Source organism: Lutra lutra, chromosome 6 (genome assembly GCF_902655055.1).
Source record: "Lutra lutra chromosome 6, mLutLut1.2, whole genome shotgun sequence".
Taxonomy (NCBI): Eukaryota; Metazoa; Chordata; class Mammalia; order Carnivora; family Mustelidae; genus Lutra; species Lutra lutra.
In genome coordinates this window covers 70,568,423-70,586,527 of record NC_062283.1, presented here as the reverse complement: position 1 = coordinate 70,586,527, position 18,105 = coordinate 70,568,423, and the positions used below count along the sequence as shown (strand labels likewise).

Below are 18,105 nucleotides of genomic sequence, written 5' to 3'. Positions count from 1 at the left end.
AAGATAAATAAAACTGCACACACGCAAAATACAAAACAAGCTATTACTCGTTTTTCACAAACCTTTCATTAAGTAATCATTTTAGAGGAGCAAATCTCCAGATACCATACAGACCAGCATCTACTCCTCTATTTTTCTAACATACCAGTATTCAGCAGTTTTTGTGAAAGGGTCATCAACTGTTGCCCTTGAAGTGTTTTCTTTTTGTCACATCCTGCTTGTCTGTGACAGGGTAATAAATACTATTCCACGCTAAGAAATAAGTGAGGAAGGGGCGCCTGGGTGGCTCAGTGGGTTAAGCTTCTGCCTTCAGCTTGGGTCATGATCTCGGGGTCCTGGGATCGAGCCCTGCATCAGGCTCTCTGCTCGGCAGGGAGCCTGCTTCCCCCTCTCTGCCTGCCTCTCTGTCTATTAATGATCTCTCTCTGTCAAATAAATTAAAAAAAAAAAAAGAAAAGAAATAAGTGAGGAAGAGTTTGCCTATTTTGTTCCATGCTCAAACCAATACATTATTCTAAATCTCTGGGAATTAAAGAAGTAACAATTATTTCAGCATTAGAACCATCTTGGATTTCTTGCATCCCACTGCCAAAACAAATTTGAATACCACAGGGAGAAGAATGTGACACATCCCATCAACTGGTTTCAAAAACTTACCTAGCACCTCCTCTTTCACCAAAATCTTGGATACTATCAGATTCTAAACTCATCACTATATAGAAAGTGAGTAATCAGTGAGATGCCCCAACTGCCATGTACAAAATGCAGCAATCCAACTCTACAAGCCTGTAAAGAAGGGGGAAAGGATGAGGGGCTATACTGAGGAAAGTAAAATGATGCAGAATAATGTCAAGCAGATTTCATTAAGGTAACACTACATTTTTCAGTCTATGCTTCTTGACAGTAAGTACCTTTAATTAATTATTAATCAGTACTTTTTTTTTTTAACTTATCCCCGGGTAGATATAGATAGCATATGTATTTGCATTTCTTCCTCTGGGTTGACAGGTAGCTATTGTTAGAGATTTCCACCAATGGCAAGCAAATCACAGGGCTTAGGTTGCTTATAGTCTAACACTCCCCATCTCACTGCACCATCATCAGTCTGTCAGCACTGCCTCTTTGGCCCAATGGGATTCTAAGAGCTAACTAACAGTGGTGCAATGTCCCATTCTATCACTGAAGAGACTACTGGCCAGCTCACAGCAATAGAATGCTGCCAACCATATATCTGCATGCCAAAAATTGGAGAGATTTTTTTTTTTAATATTGGCTCTAAACTTCCAGCTTTGCAACTTCAGTTTCTGCTAACAGCTAAGTTGCTCCATGCCAGAAGCAGATGAAAAAAAAAAAAAAAAAAAAGCAACTGAAACCCAGAGGATAGTAAGTTGATAGAGCAATGCAGGTGAAGGATATAGAATCATCAAGGAAAAAGGAAGAGTAAAAGAAGAAGAAAAAGAAGGAGGGAGATGGATTTTAAGCTTTGAGAGAATGAACAGAGATGCTTATGATCTGGCCCCAGCGGGCCAGCCTGCTAGCCATTACTGACTGATCCAATCTACTTGGAGGATTCAGACGAGAGGGGAGCCACACCTACATGCTGGCACGAGAGCTCTAAAATTCAACTTTCTTCCCGTATTGTTGTTTGTAGAGCCCAGTCACTCATCAGCCACTACCAATGACCTCCTGGACATACTCATGATGCAGAAGCCAAACTCATCAACATGCTAATGAAATTATTACATCAAGATTTTTGTATTTAATCTGACTTTTTTTTCAGTCTTCATACCAAAGATGCTCCTTCTCAGAAGAAATATTTTCTTCTTGTCCCTTTAAGTACAAGGGAAGACCATTAACTCAATATAAAATATTATATTGAAAATTCTGAAGAATTTTCAAAGACAACTAGATGTTTTAGTTGAAGTGGAAAGGCTATAACCCTGGGTACGTTCCCATTCACAGAGGGGCCTGAGACGACATGTCACTGGCCCAATCTTTCAGTCTAAGTTCTTCCTCTGTAAATTAGTAATAGTACAACTCATGTCACACAGATCACTGAAGGCTTAGTAATACACAAAGTTCTACTTATGACGTACTAAGACTTCATTTGCCTATGATGCTCCCACAAACCCACCTCAGATAACAAAAAAGCTGCTAAAGAAATGAGATTATGTAGAGTTTTATATTCATCCAGGTGTTTCTTTAGTATTTCTTTAGTATTATCTCATGACAAGAGCGGTAAGACAAGTACTATAAAACATGTTTTACAAATGCAGAAGCCAAGCCCCAGGGAGACGTGCAGCTCTGCCCCATGCCACGTGGCTAGTTACTGGCTGAGAAATGATGATGGCCAAGTCTCCTCAGTGATCTTTTTATTCTGGACTCTAAGATTCATTAAATATCAAGAAATAACTTGCACAGAATCAATAAGAACTTGTAATCAAGCAAAGATAAATGAACGATTGCACCAGGCTTTTTTCCAATTTGATGAGGGATATTAATATTTAACATACTCTGCTTAAAAATTTAAACATCCAATGCCAAGATATTTACGATTCAAAAAACCACAGGTGTTCGTGAAGAATAGGAAACCTATAGAGCATGTAGTAAGCCAACATCTTCTTGATTCAACTTCTGGCCACTGTCTTTTAAATGTAATATTTTGGAAGGTGTTATCCTAAGCTATAACTCGAAGGAAAGTAGAGTCTTGACTTTGTATTACCAACTCCTGTCTCACTCCCGGTGAATTGCTTCTTGTTTGCTGATAAATGGAAACATACTGAAGTACCCACAAATAAGCTAATGTACATGTTAAGTCTTCGCAAAGGACCGGAATGGTTTGGGATTTGTTATACCTGAATTAAACCATACTCCATCTTTCAGCTCCTATTTCTGTGCATATTTTGTGCTCCCACTACAGCTTTAAGCCCCATAGAGTTCTATGTGAATTCCCCATAGCTCTATGGGGAGTCTCGGCCACCCAAAACTGTGCTACACAGAAACCTGTACGAACAGAGCGACCTTAAGAGTTACCCGCACAGATGCACCAAAAAAGCGCACACGCACTTAAATAAAATCACACAAAACCAATCCTCTGGGTTTTTTAAGTGTCAGCTCTTCAACCATTTCAAGTTACTTAAGTAGAAAAAGTCGCCTCCACGGAACAGTTGAGTCAGGGGCACCCGGGGCCCCATCTTCACGTCAACCTGTATTCGCAGCCTAAAAAGCCTCGTCCTTGATCCATTCACTGCGCAGATTCCAGCACTGGAGGCGCCGGCGATCTGCGCTCGCCTCCTCTGGCTTTAGCCCGCCTTGGAACAACCGGGCCCCTCCTGCTCACACCCTTCTCGCAACATTTTTGCACTTTGCGTGGGTCTGATCCAGGCCTCCAGCCTCCCGTTCCCTGGTCTCAGCTTGGACGAGTCTGAGCGGCAACTGGGACGTCAGACAGAAGTGGGTCCCCTCCTGCCCGCCCGGGCTGTCCCCTCGCGTGGAGGCTGGAGACATCCGGCCGTGGCGGGCGACAGCGCGAGGCCGGCGACTTCTTCGCCATCCCCGCAACCCCGCGTCTTCCCGCCTCCGCCCGGGCTACCCTTGGGTCCCCCATGTCCCGGGGGCGCAAAGCTGAGGTCCGAGTGGGTAAGGGGACCGAGGCAACACGCGTGTGCGAGGGTGTGAGTGCAGACACACGGCCGCCGGGCAGCAAACCCCGCCTCTCCCCGAACTCCCGCCTCGGACCAGCCGGCAGCCCGGGCGCCCCAGGGCTGCCCGCTCTGGGACAAAGCTGCCACGGCCTCCCAGCAGGCGCGGGGCGCGTCGTCGCCTGGTCTCCTCAGTCTCCCTCGGCCGCGACTCCGTCCCTAGGGGCCTCAGGGCCGCCAGGGGTCCGGCGAGACCCGGGGCCCGGCTCCCGCAGCCCTCGCCCCGCGCCCCCGCCGCCGCTCACCTGTTCAGCACTTTGCGGATCCTCTGGCGTACGCCAGCCCGGGAGGAGGCGGACAGGCTGCCGCCGCCGCCGCTGCCCTCGGCCGGCAGGTTCTCGATGGTGGTCACCACATGGTTCGGCGGGGCCGGCGGCGGCGGCTGCAGCTGCTGCTGCGGCGGCTCGGGGGGGATCATCGCGGCGGAGGCGGCGGCGCGGCGGTGATCAGAACCCAGCCGGGCGCATCGTGCGCCGGCTCGGGGCCCGGGAACGCGCAGAGGACCCGGCCGGGCGGCCGCGGCCCGGGAGGCGGTGCTGCCTGCGAGGCGGCGAGGCCGGGAGGTACCCGCAGCTACGGCCGCCGCCGCCGCCCAGCCCGCCACTCACTCCTCTCCCGTCCTGGTGCGCGCCCCCTTTCTCCGCCGCCGCCTTCTCCCGCCCCGGCTCTTCCCGAGCCGCTCCCCAAGTCCTGGCACACCCCGCGAAGTGGCCGCAAAGGGGGCCGTGCGCGGCCGCCGAGCTGCCGGTCGGCTCAGTAGAGCCCGGGGAGAGAGGGGATGAGACTCCGGGCTTTGCCTTCACTCCCGGCGCCCAGGTCCTCTCGGGGCGAGCGGCGCAGTTGTGCTGGCGCCGCCTCAGCCTGTCCCCCGCTCGCTCGGAAAGCTGCCGTCTGTGTCTCACGGAGTGAGAGACCGAGAGTGAACCTGGAGAGCCGGGCGGGGGCGCCGCGGCGGCGGCGGCGGCGAAGGGGGGCCAGGGCGGGGACATGCGCTCCGTCTTCGCCAGAGGGCGCTCCCGAGGCGCATCATTGCCCCGACCCTCCTCTCCCCGGTACACCCGAGGCCCTGCCTAGCTCGGGGTTGCGAGGATTTGTTTTGCTGTCTTTTGTTTGTTGTTCGCGTGAGGCTGGGGATAGACCCTTCCCCTTTAGTTGGAGGCGACTACCCGCTCCTGCCGCGACACCGCGGAACCTTAGCACCACCTTCCCGGACAGCGCCGGGACGCGAGGACAAGGCGCTGGTCCCGAATTAAAAACCCAAACTCCAGTATCCTATTACCCCCAACACTCACCGTAATGGGCCTGGAGGAAATTGGAGGAGAAACAACTTCGCACAAAGAATTCATTCTGGAAACTGGAAAAAGCATGTCAGACCAACTCCACGTCTGCCTCTTGTAGGGCTGTGAAGGAAACGTAGGCAGATTCGACTTCCAATTGTGCCTCTAAAACTTATTAGCAGAGATTCCCTAAGCAATTTATGTACTTATATCCTGAGACACATCCTCCTTTGTGCAACGGAGGCTTTGCGTCTTTCTCCCCGTGGTGTAGTAAGAGTTAAATGAGGCAAAGCACCCAGCAGGGGGCCCTGCGGGCTTCTTCAAGGGGTCTCTGACCAGAGGATCTCCACCCCCAAAGGGGAAAGCCCTTGAGAACCTGGCACAGAAACGTTAGACCTAAACAAGACCGTATTTCTCTCAAAGGAAACCTGGTTTCCTGTCCCAGGCATCTCTTAAACCGATTGCTCCAGATTCCAGTTAATAACTGACTCTTAAGGGAGTTCTATTTTTCACATTTTCCTTTATCTAGACTGTCTGGATAGGGATCCTACTGTGGAAAATGATAAGCATTTTGAAAATTTTTCCACTTTAGTCAGCGTGTGGAATTATTGGCCCTGAATATGGTTAAAAGATAAGTATGTTTACAGAACGGCGTGCTAATATCGCCACTGAATCCAAATGCACAAATAAAAAATACTGGTGATTTGCCAAGGAGAGTGGGGTTAGGGAAAAAATAACATTCGAGAAAGGAATGGACTATGTCTGATTAACCCAAGGGAGAGGGGAGGATGAAAAGATGAGATTCACTGTTTGGTTAAGAAGTTGCCACCCTTTTAACAATATTGGGAGCCCTTTTTTTAATTATAAAAAATTTGAGGAAACAGCTGTCCAAAAAGCTTTCCAATCTACATTTCAATTTATGTAAAACCCAGTTACTACCTGAAATATCCCTGAGGTCTTTTTTCTACAAAACGTAACCCAAATTAGAGCATTTTCCCTTTAATAATTAACACGCTGCCCTGTTCTTTCTCAAGAACCCTTCACTCAGATTTTTCCACCTCGGTTTTGTACCAGATACTCTGAAGAATTGTTGCAAATGGGATCAAAGCTTGTAACCTCACGGGCGGTAAGATTTTAATAGTTCCCAATGAGTTTGCCCTTGGGGGACCCACCAAATGGAGGCAATATTAATCAAATGCACTTCATCTCAACCTGGCGGCAAATCGTGGTAGGAATCTCTCTATTAAAACAACATTTGTGGTTATTTCACGTGTCTGCCTTGAATGACTGGTTGCTTGAGTGCCCTCTTCCTTCACATTTGGCCTCCTTCCTTTTGAATGTTTCTGGCACATCACAACTCAGGGCTGTGTCTGCACTTCAGTGTCTGCGTTTGTGTCTGGTCATTTCTCCGGTTGGACTGTTGAACCCAAATTATCTAACTCTCCACTGAGTCAGGAGGGAAGAAAGCCAGGATGGGAGAGGAACAAGATGAGAGATGAAAAATTTCAATCCTGCTGTTAAGAAAAGACCTAATGCGGGTACAAGCCTTAGGTTTTCATTCTTTCTTTTAAAGGGGTTACAGTCTCAGGCCTATTCTTGCCTTTGGTTCTGTGCTTCATGCTTGTCTCCTAAAAAGTAGCAAAATAGCACTTGAGAGGTAAGTAGAACAGCTGTTAAAAGGACACGTGTCCGAGTGGCCATCTGATATGGAATTAAACAAAAGAGATATGTGGAAGGCCTACTTCCCTTTCCCCTGCTGCCTCCTGGGCCTCTAAATCCATCTTTCATGAGCTCAGAACCAAAGAAAAGGGGATGAGGTACATAAGCTGTGGGTCTGTATGAAGTTTTTTAGCTGGAGCGTGTGGATTCCAGGATGGTGCTTACTGCTCAGTTCATCCCTCTTTGACCCGGTGTGCTTAGTGCCGACCATTGTAAAATTTCCATTCCACTCGTACCATTACATCATCTGATTTTCACTTAACCAAGCGCTAGCTCCAGCTCCGTTGGATTCTTCTAGGAAGTAGAAGGTGACTATCAGCTACACCCTCTTTAATGGTGCTCATTTTAAAGAGAATTCCTCTCAGGTAGGGAAGAATAGGGTTTGGCCGGTGTCTCAGTCCTCAGAGTCACCAGGCATTTTGACTCATCTGTTTTGCATAGACTGCTCCTGTGTGTTGTATCAGGTAAAAGCTTCACCGTCATGCTCCAGAAGTAAGTGATGATTCTCTCCAAATTGCTGAGCAGTCGCCTGGAATTGCTTGCGTTGCTCCAAATGCCCAGTGGCCCATTTGCTCTCCCCATGCCACTCTCTTACTCTTTTTCTTTCTCTCCTAAGTCTTTTTGAATCTACTCAAAACATGCTACACGGCATCGAGAATGAAAGGGCAGCCGAGTTTTGATTCACATGATTGAATTCACACAGGAGAGAAGAAAGCAAAGCTGGCGGGAAACTTACAGATATGGGAAAGGGAAAGGAGAAGAATGTGTAGGTCTTTACATTTGTATCCAAGCAATGGATAAAATAATTGGGAAGTCAAATTGGCAGAACCTCATCATTACAGTCTGTGGACAGTATCAGTGGAAAAGATGCACAGAGCAAGGAAACAGACAGTAAGCAAGAGGTGTCAAGGACTGCTCTCACATTTTACACCCCTCTTGTTTAAACAAACATATGTAATTTTTTTCTTTTGCGTTTTGGAAATGTTATTTCTTCGGGGGAAACTCTGAATACCGTCTGTAGGTTTATAATTGACCTTTCCTGATAAGAGACCTGGAGCACTAGAGAAGGAGATAAGTGTTATTAGTTGTGAATAAGGCCTAATTTTCCAGGGTCAGACGACATTACCATAGCTTAAAAATGTCTAAATATTATTTGCCAAGCGTTCCATTTCCAAAAGCATAAGATAGCATATCTCTGTCATGGTGAGATGGTAAGTCCTTGACAACAGATAGCTTGCCTTATTCAGTAAGGGCACTGATAGTACCAGTTTCCTCATGATTATCTTACTATCTCAAGACATAAACATATATATATATATATCTCAAGACATTAGCCAAAAAATATGAGAATGATTCCTGTATTTGTCCGTTTAGGCTGCTATAACAAATGCCATCAACTTAACAAACATTTATTTCTCAGTTCCTGGAAAGGCCAAGATCAAGGCACCAGCATATTTGGTGTCTGGTGAGAGCCTTCCTCCTGATTTGCAAATGTTCACCTTCTTGCTGTGGAGAAAGACCATCTCTCTCATGTCTCTTATAAGGGTACTAATACCATTCATGAAGGCTTTACCCTCATTACCTAATTATCTCCCAAAGGCTCACCTCCAAATACTATCACATTGGGGATTCAGGTTTTAACATATAAATTTGTGGTAGGGGGAGGTAGACACAAACATTCATTTCATAGGAATGTTCCAGAAACACTCACTGGGTTTTTTTGGCAGTATATATAATAATTTATTATTTTGATTTGTTAGAGTATTACTATACAAATTTACATACGGTTTTAAGAAAACATTATGGAGGGGCACCTGGGTGGTTCAGTGGGTTAAAGCCTCTGCCCGGCTCAGGTCATGATCCCAGGGTCCTGGGATCGAGCCCCACATCAGGCTCTCTGCTCCATGGGGAGCCTGCTTCTCCCTCTCTCTGCCTGCCTCTCTGCCTGCCTCTCTGTCTACTTGTGATCTCTGTCTGTCAAATAAATAAATAAAATCTTTAAAAAAAAAATCAGTAACATAATGCTTACTACTTTAATCAGAGATGCAGAGATATCAATTATCTCTGAATAGGGCAGCAAAATCCTCAGATAAACCTCTTTTATCATTTTAAACTGATGACATCAATAACCTCTCCCTCTAAATTTTTAATACACAAAAATATTAAAGTAAATGTTTTGGTAAAATTGTAGTAAATTTATATACTGACTTGTCAATGAAATTTATACACTGACTTGTGTGGAATTTATATACCGACTTAACATTGGCTAGGTGGGAACTTACATATGTCTTGTCAGTGACCAGCTGGGAAGAAACTATGTTTGAGTAGAATTCTACCATGTTATAGTAGAAATTGGAGCCAAAGAAATTTCAGTTATAAATTCAGTTCTATTGACTTGGCTTGTTTCATTTTAATCAGTTCTTAAAACCTTCTGAGTAACAGTTTTCTAATCAATAAAAATGAGGAAAATAATATATACTCTACAAGACACACACAGACTAGCAATAATATATACAAAGAATCTGGCATAACAGGTATTTTTTTTTTTTAAAGATTTTATCTATTTATTTGACAGACAGAGATCACAAGTAGGCAAAGAGGCAGGCAGAGAGAGAGAGGAGGAAGCAGGCTCCCTGCTGAGCAGAGAGCCCGATGATGCGAGGCTCGATCCCAGGACCCTGGGAACATGACCTGAGCCGAAGGCAGAGGCTTTAACCCACTGAGCCACCCAGGCGCCCCATGGCATAACAGGTATTTTAAAAAATAATTGATCTGGATTTGGATATGATGGAGTGGATGGCATTGGAATTAACTGTCCCCATCAATAATTCTAAAAGGTATATTAAATATTAGACAGTAGTCAATGTAAGGCCATGATCCTTTAGAGGAAAGAAATATATAAGAAATGAAACACATTAGCACATTAGGTGAGCCCAATATTCATCTCAGCTTTACCCTGAGGGCATTTCCAAACCACAATTCAGAGAAATAGTGCCCAATCAGAGAGTGGTAGTTTCACTGGGTAGAGATAGATCCCAGAGTTTAGAGTTGCAAAGACTGCTGGGATTTGCTTGGGAGGGTTCTAGAAAGGAGGAACCTAAGAGAAGGAGGGTAAAAACTCAGTGTGAAAATTGCACACAGAGGCAACTCTTGAGAATTACATGTATACAGCAAAACTCTAGGCCCAGCAAAGAAAGCTGGAGAGCTGGACAGAGATTTCAGAGGGAGCAGTGTTGGGAGGGCAGAGGTTGGTAATTAATTCCAGTGATTATACAGAGTATTTGGTGAACTCCCAGGCTTTGGGTGGAGACTCAAAAAAAGGCTATACCCTAAGTTTAAGGACCATGTCATGGCAGTAAGAGCTATACTCTAGGACAGAGGACTCTTCCTAAGAGAGCCAAAAACCAAACCTCAACAGGACAGAGTTGACAGGGTTGATGATTGCCTTCCGTATTAAAATTTAATGTTCTGTTGAGAAAGATACCATCATCCAAAATCTCTATTGCCTATACTCACAATATCCAGCAAGTAGCCAAAAATTACTACAAAAATTACTACAAATATAAAGAAGCAGAAAAAAAGTTACTAATGTTCTCTGTAAAAAAATAAGCAATAGGGGCGCCTGGGTGGCTCAGTGGGTTAAGCCGCTGCCTTCGGCTCAGGTCATGATCCCAGGTCCTGGGTTCAAGCCCCGCATCGGGCTTTCTGCTCAGCAGGGAGCCTGCTTCCTCCTCTCTCTCTGCCTGCCTCTCTGCTTACTTGTGATTTCTCTCTGTCAAATAAATAAATAAAATCTTTAAAAAAAAAAAAATAAGCAATAAATGTTATAGACTTTATAGGCTATATAGTCTCTGTTGCAACTACTTTGTTGGTGCAATGTGAACGCAGGCATTGGCAATAGGTAAATGAATATGGCTCTGTTTCAATAAAAGTTTACTTACTTGCCATTTGCAATGACATGGATAGAACTAAAGAGTATTATGTAAGTGAAATAAATCATTCAGAGAAAGAAAATCATCATACGATCTCACTTATATGTGGTATTTAAGAAACAAAACAGGATGATAGAAGAAGGGAAAAAATAAAACAAGATGAAATCAGAGAGGGAGACAAACCAAAAGAGACTCATAATCATAGGAAACAAACAGGGTTGCTGGGGGTAGGGGAATGGGGTAACTGGGTGATGGACTTCAAGGAGGGCATGTGATATAATGAGCACTGAGTATTATATAAAACTGATGAATCACTGACCTCTACCTCTGAAATTAATAATACATTATATGTTAATTGATTAAATTTAAATTTAAAAATTTAAAAACTTTATACATAAACACTGAAGTTTAAGTTCCATGTAATTTTCACATGTCAAGAAATATTCCTTCTTTGTTTTTTTTTAAACCGGTTAAAAATGTAAGACCTATTCTAGATTTGGCTGTATAAAAACAGCTAATATTGATCAGAAACATAGATGGAAAAACCCTCAATAAAACATTGGCAAACCAACCAACTGAGCCACCCAGGTGTCCCAAAACATTGGCAAACCAATTCCAACAACATACAAAAAGGATTCTATACCATGACCAAGGGAGATTTATCCTAGAAACACACAAGGTTGGCTTCACATCTGAAAATCAATTAATGTCATACACCATAATAATCAAATAAAGAATAATTTTCATAAGCATTTGGCAAAACCCAACACACATGCCTGATAAAATCTTTCATAAAACTGTTCATAGAAGGGAATTTCCTGAATCTGAATGATCATCTAAAAAGAAAAAAAAAAAAACTACAGTGAAAACCATATTTAATATTTAAAAACCAAATGCCCCCCAACTTCAGGAATAAACCAAGAATATCTGTTCTCACCATTTCCACTCAATGTTGTATGGAGGATTTAGCCAATCCAATCAGCAAGAAAAAGTATTTAAAGGCATCCAGATAGGAAAGATAAAGTAAAACTATCTCTATTCATAGACGGCATAATCCTATACCTAGAATATTTTAAGGAATCTACAAAAAAAAAAAACCACTATTACAACTAACACACAAATATAGCAAGGTTGCAGAATATCAGATAGATATACACAAATTAATTGTATTTCTATTTCTATGCACTAGTCATGAACATAACTGAAAATGAAATTAAGAAATAGTTCCATTTACAATAGTATCAAAAAGAATAAAATCCTTAGGAAAGAGATGTAACAAAGTTAGTACAAGATGTATACATGAAAAATGCTTGGCACAAAGTCTGCTTGAGATTTCTTCCCCCTCCCTCTGCCTCCGCCTCTTCTCCCCTCCCCCCACCATTCGTACTCCCTCTCTCTCTGAAGTAAATAAATAAAATATTAAAAAAAAAAAGAAATGGACATACAAGCAAATCAGGAAGAAAACATATGTAAAATACACGTCCAGTGAAGGATATGCAGATATACAGGTCCAGGGTATATAAAGAATTCTTACAACTCATTAAGAAGCAAGGAAACCATTCAAAAATAGGCAAAAGATTTGAATACACATTTCACCAAAGAAGATGTATGAATGGCTAATTAGCATGTAAAAAGATGCTTAACATCATTAGTCAGTAGGGAAATGTAAATTAAAGCCACAATGAGATATCATTTCACACCCACTAGGATGCCTATAATAAAAAAGACAATTACTAAGGTTGGCAAGATGTAGAGAACAGAAGCACTGATTCACTGCTGCTGGGAATATAAAATGGTGAACCACTTTGGAAAATAGTTTGGCTGTTTCTTAAAATGTTAAAAATAGATTTACCATATGACCTAGAAATCTCACTTCCAGGTATCTGCCCAAGAGAAATGAATATGTCATATACCCACACAGAGATTTGCAATAAATGTTTGAAGAATCATTATTCATAATAACCCCAAATTGGAAAAAAACTAAAAGTCAATCAACTGGTCAATGGATAGACAAAAATATGGTATAGTCATGCAACAAACTATTACTCACCAGTAAAAAAGAACAAACTACTGATATATGCTGAGATGAATGAACTTGAAACACATTCTGCTAAGTGAAGGAAGGCAGACACAAAGGACCACATGACGTAAGATTCTACTTGTAGGAAATGTTCAGAACAGGCAAATCTATGGAGATAGAATGTAAACTATTGGTTGCCTGGAACAAAGGTGAGCAGGTCAGATTAACAGCAAATAGTAGGCTGCTCTCCCAAGATGGTGGTTGCTATCGGCAGAGTTCGGAGGTATACTGAAGGAGGCAACAGGATCAGCAGCTACAAGGCAAAGTGGGTAGCCTTCCATTACCAGTCTGAAATGCTGGCTTTCCACCCGTCCAGTGGAAAGCCCAACCATGCAGACATCTTGCTCATAAACCTACAGTATATTTCAGAAGTGGAAATAATTAATCACTGAACAGAAACCCCTTCTCCCCTAGCTGTACTCAATGTTGGTAGGCTTGCCAGCAAAGCACAGATAGAAAAAGAGGAGAAGCTGAGCCAGGCCTATGCAATTAGTGCTGGTGTCTTCCCAGAGGGCCAGCAGTTCTTCGAGACTGTACACAAGACCTTTAAAGACTATAAGTGGCAAGGAAAAAACATCATAGTCATGGAAGAAGTTGTTAATATACCCCCCATATCAAGTGGGAAAAGGAACCATAAAGGCAAAGAGCCATGTATGCAAGATACTTTAGAAATGTGGAAAAGTATTTAAAAATACTTTAGGGACGTGGACAGTCAAAAGATACTGCAGCATTCACAAGCCCAGCAACCACAGAAGGAGGTCACCCTGTCATCCAAAGTCTACACACATAGAAGACTCACAGAATCCAGCCAACAAGGTAGGGTGATGGCTTTAGTGGAGGTAGGCGGGTAAAGGGAAGGGATCCTCCATTTCCTGCTGGGTCTTGTTAACAAAAGGTCTTTCCAGATCTTAAACTTGAACAAAGCACCCAAAACAAGGAGCAAGAGAAAAATTTAGAAGTTGGGGAAAAAAACCCATAAGTAGTAAATAAATAATACATAATAAAATAAAACTGATTTATGATGATTATTGCATAATTAGATAAATTTAGGCATGACATGGGTGAATTTTATGATATACAAAATATGCCTTAATAAAGTTGAAAAACATCACTTATATTCTCAGAAAGTAAGAGAAGATTTTGAAAACTTCAAATAGGAACAGAATGACACACATGCAAAAAATAAAATTCAGAAAACAAAATAAACATTCAGAAATTAAAATGTTTGAAGGAGGAACGAAGAACCCAATAGATGGTTTGCAAGGTAAGTCTAACAAATTCATCTAGAAATTTATTTAAAAAATAGTGGAAAATAGAGAAAAATGGTAAGAAAATCAGAAAGTCAGTTAAGGGGGGGTCAACATTTGAAAAATAGGTGTTCTTCATAAAAGAACAGAGAAATGGGAGGAAATTTCCATGAAATAATGCACTGATGTCTCAGAACTAAAAAGCATGAGTTAAGAGTCTGAAAAGGCCAAGCACGATAAACAGCACCAGTACATTATCATGCAAGTCCAATAATTTGGAGACAAAGAATTTAAGTTTCCAGAGAAGAAAAAAAAAAAATCCAGAATGGTAAGGGTCTTCCTAATAGCAACAATGGAAATTAAAAGACAGTGGGCCATCTTCAGAATGCTGAAGGAAAATTATTTTCACTCTTGGATTTTGTATCCAGTCAAATTGTCAATCTTCTATGAATATAGGTAAAGATATGTTCAGACATAGAACGTCTTGCAATATTTGCCTTTCATTTACCTTTTATGGGGAAGCTACCTGATGTATTCCACCAAAACGAGAGTCTAAATGAAGAAGGAGAACTAAGAACAAAGAGATCCAACACAGAAGAGAAGCAAAGGGAATACCTGTGATGATGCTGGGAGATCTCAAAACTACAGGTGTGCATAAGTCATTGAGGACAAATATTCCACATTGGAAAATGCCAAAGGACTCTGGGAGAGTCCTTCTCCCAGATGAAATCGACAAAAACAAGCAAAACCTAATGCATCTTAACCTCTTGAGAGTAAATTTAGACAACTAGTAGAAAACTTGTAATTGAATTTAACAAGTAAAAAGAAATTTTAAGAAAATGGCAATTATTAACATCAGCAATAACCAATAGTTGTTCAGGCAGGAGAAAAAAGTGGTTACAGTTCACTAACTGTCTAAGCTCTTAACAGTGTTTGCTGAGCCACAACAATGCAGACCCTGAATTTTGATCTAGATAAATTTATAACTACATTGGATTGATGAGAGAATGAAATGGTATATATGTATATTTGGGGACAGTAAAAAAGAAAACAAACCCCACAGTTTCCATAGTGAGAAATCAATAAAAGAATCAACTAAGAGAGTGGAAAGTGATTGCCCATGGTGAAGGGCAAAATGGTAGAGAGGGAAATGGAACACTACTGTTTTACTTAACAAACCTTATAGATGTGACTCTTCAAACCATGTGTAGGTATAAATTTGACCAAAGATAAATAGATAGATAGATAGATAGATAGATAGATAGATAGATAGATAGATAGATAGAGGTGTTTTGTTTTGTTTTGTTTTGTTTTTCAAAAAGAAAGAAAAGTATAGAAGTGTAACCCTGACACACTGAGTTCTTAGTGTTGCCAAGACACCTTCCTGAGCAGATTGCAACTAAGGCGGAAGGCTAGGGGCTGTTGTCAAGATCTGCAACAGTTTCTTATTTAAGCTAACAAATAATTCTCACAGTATATCTACAAGTAGATTCATTAATTTGCTAATTGTGTTTCCATTCTATAGAGATATCTATCATTTCCTCATTGATAAACCTTCAATTCCCCAACAGATTAATCCAGCCACAATTCAACAAACACTTTCTTGTCAAGTTGAAATAAAGCAGTAGAATATTAATAAACAGTAAGACATTATTTTCTCATTAACATACTTTGGTATGAAAGTGGGGAGGGAAGATAGTAAATATGGTGTGGTTTTTTTCAGTTTTCAAATCAAAAGTTAAACATGGTCGAGTTTATTCATTCAGTTGGATATAGTAGACTTTCCCTGTCCCTGTAGGGTTGTACAAGTCAATGAGTTGCTAAAAGTTAACGGGAATAAGTTATCTTACATTGGCTATCTTTCAACATTGAATTGTCAAATATTGAGAAGGCAAATAACCTACCTTCAATCCAATAACAACTTCTCTTCTATTTCTAAACTCTATTTTTAAAGCATTTCTGCTTATTCTTCCTGAAAAATATATGAAAATATGGTTGTGATATTTCTGTTTACCTGGTAACCCAAGTGAGCTCCTAATTTTGTACCTAATGCTAGTTTGTTATTTTGTGACTCCAACTTGAACATACCATATTCTCTGCTTAATTTTTTTTTCAAAGATTTTATTTAATTATTTGACAGAGAGGTCACAAGTAGGCAGAGAGGGAGGCAGAGAAAGAGAGAGAGAAGGAAGCAGGCTCCCTGCTGAGCAGAGAGCCCAATGCGGGACTGATCCTAGGACCCTAAGGTCATGACCTGAGCCGAAGGCAGAGGCTTCCCACTAAGCCACCTAGGTACCCTTTTTTTTTTTAAGATTTTATTTTTATTCTCCGCTTATTAATAAGTTTCATGAAGGCCAAAAACCTCATAGAAGGCCAATTTTTTCCATGGCAAATTCAGTTAGAGCTGAACTTTGCAAGGTCATAAGACCCTGTAAGCATTAGCTACTTGTGTATTTATTCAGTCCTAAAATAATGTCTCTGTCACCCAGCACTGAGGTTTATACAATTCAGAAATAATAAATAGCATAAAAGTTCTATTTAGAACCAATAAAAAGGCCACAGATTTCTGAAGAGATCTCAAAATATGAATATTATCAAGCCTTAGAAGCCAGCCAGCACACTTGCATCAATACTCTCTTGAGAACAACTAATTCTACCGCATTTTTTAGAACATATCCAATTGCTAGTAGCTGAAAACCTTGACTCAGATTGGCTCAGACAATAGGAAATGTATTGTTTTGTATAAAGAAAAGTCTAAGCATGGGGCAGGAACCAGAATTAGTTAACAGTGTCTCAAATGTGTTATCATAGACCTATATTCTTTTTCTTTTAATTTTTTAAATAAACATATAATATATTATTAGCCCCAGGGGTACAGGTCTGTGAATCGCCAGGTTTACACACTTCACAGCACTCACCATAGCACATACCCTCCTCAATGTCCATAACTCCACCACCCTCTCCCTACACCCCTACACCCGGGGCCACTCTCAGTTTGTTTTGTGACATTAAGAGTCTCTTTTGGTTTGTCTCCCTCCCAATCCCATCTTGTTTCATTTATTCTTTTCCTACCCCCCTAAAACCCCACGCCCCTGTTGCATCTCCACTTCGTCATATCGGGGAGATCATATGATAGTTGTCTTTCTCCGAATGACTTATTTCGCTAAGCATAATACCCTCTAGTTCCATCTGTATCATTGCACATGGCAAGATTTCATTTCTTTTGATGGCTGCATAGCATCCCATTGTATATCTGTACCACATCTTCTTTATCCATTCATCTGTTGATGGACATCTAGGTTCTTTCCATAGTTTGGCTATTGTAGACATTGCTGCTATAAACATTCCGGTCATGTGCCCCCTCAGATCACTATGTTTGTATCTTTAGGGTAAATACCCAGTAGTGCAATTGCTGGGTCCTAAGGTAGCTCTATTTTCAACTATTTGAGGAACGTCCATGCTGTTTTCCAGAGTGGCTGCACCAGCTTGCATTCCCACCAACAGTGTAGGAGGGTTCCCCTTTCTCCACATCCTCACCAGCATCTGTCATTTCCTGACTTGTTAATTTTAGCCATTCTGACTGGTGTGAGGTGGTATCTCATTGTGGTTTTGATTTGTATTTCCCTGATGCCCAGTGATGTGGAGCACTTTTTCATGTGTCTGTTGGCCATCTGGATGCATAGACTTATCTTCTTTCCATCTCTCTCTACCAGCCTCAATGAGCTGGTTCTGCCCTCAGGTTAGCTCCCCTCAGGGCTGCCAGAATATTGCATTTCTGGATGTCATGCCCAAATACACCAACACCAACACCAACACCAGAAGAAGAAAGGAGCCATGTCTTCCTTTCCAGAAACCCATGAGCAGACTTCTTTCTTATTCATTGGTCATGATTGGGTCAAATACTGGTTCTGGACTACTGAGGCAAGGGGAGGGACATTACCATGATTGGTTAAAACTAAACATCTGAGATTAAAGGTTGTTAGAGTCAGCCACAAAGACAACTAACTTTACCTCCCAGACTCTTTCTCCTGTTATTCTACTCTTTGACCTCCCAACCAAGTTTTCCCATGTGTTCTCTGAGAAAAAAATAACCAACTGTATTGTGTTGGAAACTATTTATAATATCACTTTTCTCTTCTCTCTCCTATA

At 41.8% G+C, this 18,105-nt stretch overlaps 1 protein-coding gene and 1 pseudogene across 1 annotated transcript in view; one reads left to right on the top strand and one right to left on the bottom strand.

The window, feature by feature from the left end:
- SLC35F1 (solute carrier family 35 member F1) overlaps positions 1-4,648 on the bottom strand; it is a 403,322-nt gene extending 398,674 nt beyond the window's left edge. Inside the window, exon 1 of the mRNA XM_047734861.1 lies at positions 3,947-4,648. Within this exon, the coding sequence (XP_047590817.1) occupies positions 3,947-4,119 (173 nt within the window). The 5' untranslated portion in view covers positions 4,120-4,648. The remainder of the gene's footprint in view (positions 1-3,946) is intronic.
- A 40-nt stretch (positions 4,649-4,688) lies between these two features.
- On the top strand, positions 4,689-13,560 carry LOC125101612 (protein LSM12 homolog; annotated as a pseudogene).
- The last annotated feature ends 4,545 nt before the right edge of the window (positions 13,561-18,105 follow it).